The sequence below is a fragment of the Fomitopsis serialis genome, assembly GCF_022376445.1.
Source record: "Fomitopsis serialis strain Sig1Antser10 chromosome Unknown B0H18scaffold_56, whole genome shotgun sequence".
Lineage (NCBI taxonomy): Eukaryota > Fungi > Basidiomycota > Agaricomycetes > Polyporales > Fomitopsidaceae > Fomitopsis > Fomitopsis serialis.
Genome location: NW_025955016.1, coordinates 240,839 through 248,290, shown reverse-complemented (window position 1 = coordinate 248,290; position 7,452 = coordinate 240,839). Strand labels below are relative to the sequence as shown.

Here is a 7,452-nt window from a genome sequence, read left to right as displayed (position 1 = left end):
CTGTTGATCCTTGAGTGCTTCAGCAGCATGACTGATGTATCTCTTGTTGTTTTACATGCTAGTATATGGATGCCTTTCAGTCTTGTCGCTGATCATTTTCCTCCAATCGCACCTTTCGCGCATCGACTGCACCACTGGTTGACCGTGTCGTCTTGGTCGTGTTCGCACTGACGCTGATCACTTCGTGGACGATGTTCCCGTTCTCTCAAGAGCGACCATTCAAGGTGTTCTTCCAGCAACAGGTGGAGATTCGTACCTCTTCGGCCGTCCAATTCCATAGCACTCCGTTCGCTCTCAAGATCAGGCAACCGGGCCCGTAGGCGCGGCGAGTGTATCCTCTGATGTTCTCAACCCGGACGTCCGCGTTTGGACTGTCTTGACCGGGTTGCCTGGCTACGTGGACCGTCGCCTCGTCCCGGAATTGCCGTCTTCGTGGGGAAGGACGTTCAGTGCGAGACGGACACGGTTCTCAAGCCTGGTCTTCTCAGCTGCAAATGGGAGAGCGACCTTGTTCCCTCACCTGGCGGCACAAACACCAGCGGAGACTACGACCAGTGGCTCGACGTCAAGACGACACGGCTCAACGAGACCAATGGGATGGTGTTCGTGAAGGGTACGAATACGCGCGGGTGCAGGCTGTATTTCGACAAGCCTATCACGTACTACAAGATACACGATGTCGTCGACGCGGGTGCGCCTGGGACCAAACGCGACCGGGGAGTTCCTCCCGGATACGAGATGCCGAAAGAAGGGATCAGGGACCTCAAGCTATGGAGCCGAGAGTGGGAGAGGGGCTTCCTGGTTGAGGTGGGCTGGAATGCCGACTCGGAGGATGGCTTCATGGATGACACGATGGGAGGGCGTGCGGCGTGCGAGTGGCGGAGTACGCGAGCGCATCAGACGGTCAGGGTCAGGGTGGACTCATTCCTGCACTGGAAGAAGTGAAGGCGTTCCTGCCGCTGTGGGCGCAGCCGACTAAGACGACGGACGGTTTGGTGGAGGCCTGGATGAGGTTCTCAATTTGAGTGAGCACGCATATGCATATGTTATGTCTTGACGATGACTGGACACTCTCGTGATTAGTAAGGACAGCACTTCCCTGTACTTCTACTATCGGCAACGAAGTTTGATTGGTTTCGCAGGCTGTACGACTCGCCGGGGAATGTATGATGCGAAGAAGGTCGGCCTCGGTGGAGCATGGGTATTGTTCGCTTTGCACACTTTGGGGTGTCTCTTGACTGATCGCTTCCACCGGTCGTTGCGCGCACTTCGAAGTGCGTTCATTTCAAATATTTAAAAAAAAGTAGGGTCCCTCCAACCGTCAAACTACGCCGCAGCATCCATAACGTGAACGATTGTTGCCGCTAATAGTCTATGAAATTACACTAGGCTCGCAAGGCACCTTGTGTGCTACGGACACTCATGAGCAATCCCAGGGTGTTGGTATGACTGATATTCTCGAACGTCATCCTTAGCTGTCGCCTCCGACTTATGTGGCATGTTCGCCTTCTGTGCATTTCTGTGTCATGCCAATGTTCCGGAAAGCGTCGCGATATTCGGTTCAGCTTCATCACCTGATCATATTATCATGCACTGTCGTCATGATGCATGGGCCCTGCGAGGGTATCTAAGGAACACTTGGCCAAGGGTCAGGTTTACCGAGTCTACGAAGTCGCCCTCATATTCTGCACTATGCTCCACTCACAGGTACTTGTAGCGCTGGTTTCACTCGCCACTTCCTTTGCCGCTGCAAGCGCGCAGAACCTGGTCATTTCCAATGACGACGGGTGGGCGACTGCACAGATTCGTGCCCAGTTCGATGCGCTGACTGGCGCAGGGTATGACGTGAGTCTAAGGGTCTTTGTGGTCGTTCGGTCGACTGATGTCCAATTATTCAGGTCGTATTGTCTGCACCTGCAATCAATCAGTCAGGGAAGGGCTCGCAGACGACGACACCTCAAGTACTTACCGAGCCATGCCAGTTCGATACTTGCCCTGTCGGGTCGCCGCCGTTTGGTTTCAATGCCAGTGACCGTGAGTCTACCCGGATGTTTGAGTAATCTGTGCATTCTCTGAGATGGAGATTTAGCTCGTTTGAATTACGTGAACGCGTACCCGTTAGTAACCTCCGGAAACGATCTGAACACCGTCGCTGAGGAATGGTACTTAGGGTCGACGCAGCAAACTACGGAATCAACGTGCTCTCTCTGAGTCCGCAGCACTTCGGTGCTAGGCCGGATTTCCTTGTGAGCGGTCCTAACATCGGACGTACGTGGCTTTCACATCATCCTGGACAGTGGCATTGCACATCTGACATGTCCGATGCATAGCTAACGTCGATATCCTGACGCAATACTCGGGCACTGTGTAAGTGCAGTACCGCCCGAAATTATCTTCCATGCTGACCTGCATGACAGGGGAGCTGCATCCGCTGCCTCGTTGCAAGGCGTCCCAGCGACGGCCTTCTCAGGTGTCAGCGGGGCACAAGTGTCCTACACCACTCTCACCTCGGAGCCAGACGCGAACTCTACGCTCGCCGCCCGCATCTACTCCCAGCTGACGGTGTACTTCGTCGACACGCTCCTCGGCTCCTGCGGCCCGCCTGTCCTACCCCCTGCTGTAATAGTCAACGTCAACTACCCCTCAATTACGGATTGCGATGACCCGAGCGACTACAAGTGGGTTTTTGCGCGCAACCGGAAGAACGACACCGTGGTCGACGTGCAGACCTGCGGAAGCGACCACTTACCGAGCGAGGTGGAGGTGATCCTGAGCGAGGGGTGCTACGCTAGCGTGTCGGCCATCAGTGCTCAGACGAAGACGGATGTGGATGCAGCAACACAGGGCGTAGTCATGCAGAAGCTGTTGGGATTGCCTTTTAGTTGCTTGAACTGAGACCGGAGCTGTGGAAACACATGGTATATCAGCTTGTAGCTACACTGTCGAAATACAGAGTTTTTTATATGCTTCGGCTTATCAGATCGGCTGTGTACTAGCCCGTACTGGCGTCCGAGTCCACTGGAAGTTTGTGATGGCTGAGCACGTGCCGGGGTGAGAGAAGCGCCCAGCGTTCAGTATAATACCCAAAAGAGGAAATTGAGGCTCAAGTAACCGGCACGCCACGGCGAGTCATTCTGACTTGATTCTGACCAGTGCTCCTCCCCGGCTTCTCTCAGAGAAAGTTCAGTATATCGTCGTGACCGGAAAAGTCTTGTGGCACGCGACGAACGCTACGCTCTTATCATCGCGGGCCGTCGTGTTCGTGGTGAGTCTACAATGTCAATATTATTCGGAAGATCCACGGACCACCATATCCGCTCAGATAGCCGTCTTCAAGTTCACTGGCAGGGTCTCGATCACTAAGGTTACGCGATATTGCTCTCCTCTCCAGTGTCTTTCTAGTCAGAAATCCGGCGATTCATCACATGTCACCTGTCAACGCACACTGTCAGGGAGTCACTGAACAATTGCTACAAACTCCACGACTCAGTTTCACTCAACGTATCCGTCCTCCTCCACGTATCGCGCCCCTGCCTGGATATATCACAGAACGTCTGCCGCTCGAGCTGATCCACCAGATCATCAACAAGATTCAGGATGGGCAAACCCTGCTTGCGTGCATGCTTGTATGTCACGCCTGGCATTCGTATAGTGTTCGCCTCGTCTACCAGGCGATATATTTCTCCAATCATCGAAAGCTCGACAGCTTGGCTCGTCTAGCGCGAGAACATCCTTCCGTCCGTGATCTCCTCGTCTTCACTCGCGCCATCATTCTCGCCCAATTTCAGCGCGACACGAAGTTCTCGCACGTCTTTCCGCTTGTCCTCGGGAATTACCTGCCAAACTTGGAGAGCCTTTCTTTCCTGAGTTGTCTTTCGGGACCACTCCACCCGAGCTTCTTCCTATCGCTCCCGCAATTCACCTACGTAACGAGGCTCATGTTATACACATTCTCGCTGGGCAGCTTTCGAGACTTCCAACGCATCGTCTGCGCGTTCCCCCGGCTCACACATCTTCACGTAGCGGAGGGAAGGTTTGTCCCGCCAGGACCGCCCCTGGGAGACCCTCCGTTTCTCAAACCTGCAGCACAACCTCGCATCCCCGCCCTGAACAAACTAGCAGTTACCAAATTGGAGTCAAACTTCCTCGCCGTTTTCGTGGAGTGGGTCGTGTCTACTTGCAGTGCCATCCGGTCCCTAGACGTGTGCCAGGACTTCGTTGCGGACCAGCGCCCCGTTGACGAGCTTCTTGCATGTGTTGCTCCAACCGTGCAGCGCTTATGCTTAACAGATTCTGGGCAAGGTATGTCGAATACTTCATACGTATTTGGACTGGCGCTGTCGTATTGAAGCATCAACGCTTCAGGTGCGGGATGTCCATACCGGTTTTCTGAATTCTCGGACCTTCGCCTTCTGGACATCACGATCAAGACCTCGTCGCTGACACCGTCTGACGTCGTGATAGCTGGCGAGCTTCAAGGCATCCTATCCTCTATTTCGAGTACTCAGCTCGAGCGATTATCCATCTATCTGGACATCACCACCGTGGTCGCCGGCTCCGACCATGACATGGACCGAATCACTCGCTCTCTCGCTGGTGCACGAGATGGAATTTCCGACGTGCTCGCTGGACCGCCATTTGCTCGGCTGACATCCGCCAACATCGTGCTTTACTTCAGCTACGATCGACGGCGCTGGGATGCGGTCGCGGTCGCGCGCGCGCTGAAGACCTTGTTGGAACATACACGAGCGTTCTTCAGCCCCTGGGGCGCTCGCGGCATCCTCGACGTATCTTGTAATACTCCAAACCACCCGCGTACTTGACATCGCCCGTCTGACCCGCGCAACAGTCGATCTTCCCTGTAGCTATGACCAGCGGTTCTAGGACAGTGGCGCAGCCCAATCCACATCAGAAACTTTGCAGGAAATATGCCCCAGCCTTCTTCGACCCCTGGGATGCTTACGGCATCCTCGAAATGCCTTGCTGTTCAACAGCCTTTCTTCAAGTTGACTTCAACACAACGATTACTAGCTCGGATTGACACCTTTGTTGGATTTTTACCGAGTAACGAGACGCATACAGGTGCGGCCATATTAAGCTTCATGCAGAGTCAGTCTGAAAGTTATCAGAAACACCAACGCCGGTGGAGACCACTCGAGGAGGAGGGCTTCCACGAGGCGCTCGAGGACACGATCACGAGACCGAATCCCGTGTGGGCGCCTAGGCGCGTCCTTCATCCCTATCCGGTGGCCCTTATCCTTCAACGTGAGGTGGGTTCTACAACAACCATGCCTTGTCTGTCGTATGGCTCGAATATAGCGCTCACCTTGTATAGATGATACCTGAGGTATCCAGTATCCGTGGTGACCGGTCGCCTTGTAATCCTCAAGGTGGTGAACGCGACATAACAACGAGTTCGTTATGCGCCACAGCGGCCATGCTTCTTGACGCCGGAATAAAAGACGTATTGTGGCCCTACACGTTTCTCTCTCGATCCCGTTATCTGTCTCAATCTCTGCCCCTCTGCAAGCCTCCACCGACGTCCTCAAGCCTCTCCCTCAAGTTGCATCCTGCCTCATTCCCAAGCATTTCCCTTCCCAAGTCGTTTCCCGCGCTCAACGCTCAACACCTCCCGCTCCAAGACCTCTCCGCCTCCCGCGCAACCATGTCCGCGTGGCCCTACGCTGATTCAATCTTACTCGACCCCACCCTCCCCGCCACACCCACCTGGCTCCCCGAAGGCACGACCCGCGCCGAGGTCCGCCAGCTCCTCACGTTCTTCCTCTCCCACCTCGCCTCCGCGGTGTTCCCCTCGCGCTTCCCGCCCGACAAGACGCCGGGCCCGATGCGGTCCAAGATCCCGCCGGAGCTGCGCCCGGTGTACAGGGCCCTCCGCGCATGGCTGCGCGGGTGGGCGGGCTACCTCGAGCAGCACTACCGCTCCCCAGCGGAGATCGCGGAGGATAATTGGCATTGGGGCGCGGAGCTGCGGTGGTGGCCCGGGACGCCGGAGCTGGCGAGGCTGGCGCACCAAATGCCCTTTCGGGTGGTCCCGAGGCAGCCGGGGTGCGTGCGCTTTGTCCTTCTGTGCTGCGGGGTGCGTGCTGACGATGGTGTGGCTGTGTTGTGCGGATAGGTGGGTGCGCGTGTCGTGGTACTACGACATCAAGGAGATGTTTCCCGACGCGAGGGTGCACCCCGAGATGTACGTCCACCTACAGCTCGAGCCCGACGGGAGCCTCAAGATCGGGGACGTGCGCCGCAAGTGGGGCATGGAGAACATGTGTGTGAGTGGCACCGTTCTCTGCCACACGAAGCGCGTATGTATGGGTGGATATCTGACACGTCTTCCGTGCAGTTCGTCGAGTGGAACTCACAGAGGATCTCCCTGTGGCCCTCCGCGGACGACGAAACCCTGAGCGCCATCGCCGTGCAACACCTTCTGTCCACGCGCGAGCAGTATCCCTACCTCCGCGTCATCGGTACGTCCTCCCCTCTCTCCCCATACTCCAACCCCAACCCCAACTCACCTTCCTCCCACACCGCAGAACGCCCCTCCGCCGAACGACGCACCGTCCGCCTGCACCGCGCCAACCTCCTCAAATCGCACAACCGCCCCCGGCCCCTGCGCATCTACCTCCGCCTGCGCCACATCTACCTCCTCGCCGCCAAGTTCTGGTTCCGCCTCCACTACCGCTTCCTCCGCCTCCAGTACCCGTTCCTGCTCAGCACGCCCGTGCGCGAGCGGCTCGCGGTCACGTGCGCGACCGTGGTATGCGTCGCCGTGCTCGCGCTCGCGGTCTGCGCGGTGTGGTGGGCGTGGACGGCGGCGATCGCGGAGCGTGTGGGGTACGTGTCGGGGAGGGTCGTGGACGGAGTTGTCGCGTGGGCGGGGGAACACCCGCTCGTCGGGCTCGTGGCGGGGTGGGCGTCGGCGGCGGTGGGCGCGCTGCCGATGCGCGCATTCTGGGCGGCGACGCTCCCGGTGTGGGGCCCATTCTGGCTCGTGAAGAGCGTGCTGATGGGCGTGTGGTGGCTGGCGACTGCGCTGCTCTGGACGGCGATGGCGGGTATGAGATGGGGCGCGTTGGGTGTGCGTGTGCATGTGAAGGCGGCGGCGGCGGCACTGCAATCGTGCTTGGTACGGGAAAATATAGCCTGATTGTAGACGCGAAGGGTATATGGTAGGCGTGTGTGGTCGTCCTTTGGGTCTCCGTCTTGCTCTGTCGCTGTGGTGTTGACTTATGAATTGTTATATGCTTGTGCCCTACGGAGGCACGGACCTAGTTGTATGCCTCTCCTGTCATTGTACTCATTGTATGTTCTCCTGTACTTGCTACTATGCCTATGCTCTTCCTTGATGAATTACATGACATCTATCCATTCAACCAAGACAAGCATTGGGGAGCCTATTGGAGCATGCCCGAGCTTCATTTAGGTGCTCGTGGCATC

The 7,452-nt window shown here is 56.8% G+C and overlaps 3 protein-coding genes across 3 annotated transcripts; all 3 read left to right on the top strand.

Annotated features, from left to right (window-relative positions):
- Positions 1-576: 576 nt before the first annotated feature.
- Positions 577-1,025, top strand: B0H18DRAFT_879688 (uncharacterized protein; the record flags this gene model as incomplete). Its single annotated transcript, XM_048040712.1, is given in 2 exon segments — positions 577-883; positions 901-1,025. Coding segments are annotated over 2 exon segments (432 nt in total), but the record flags the coding sequence as incomplete, so codon positions are not given.
- A 667-nt stretch (positions 1,026-1,692) lies between these two features.
- B0H18DRAFT_879620 (sure-like protein) lies at positions 1,693-2,895 on the top strand (the record flags this gene model as incomplete). The annotated part of the gene is made up of 6 exons (XM_048040708.1): positions 1,693-1,845; positions 1,899-2,034; positions 2,090-2,117; positions 2,171-2,268; positions 2,331-2,367; positions 2,418-2,895. The coding sequence occupies 6 exons, from the start codon at positions 1,693-1,695 to the stop codon at positions 2,893-2,895; spliced, it is 930 nt and encodes a 309-aa protein (XP_047891181.1).
- A 2,251-nt stretch (positions 2,896-5,146) lies between these two features.
- B0H18DRAFT_528101 (uncharacterized protein) lies at positions 5,147-7,397 on the top strand. The gene is made up of 4 exons (XM_048038478.1): positions 5,147-6,066; positions 6,137-6,287; positions 6,359-6,482; positions 6,549-7,397. Exons 1-4 carry the CDS (start codon positions 5,336-5,338, stop codon positions 7,160-7,162), a joined length of 1,620 nt encoding a protein of 539 aa, XP_047891180.1. The 5' UTR covers positions 5,147-5,335; the 3' UTR covers positions 7,163-7,397.
- The last annotated feature ends 55 nt before the right edge of the window (positions 7,398-7,452 follow it).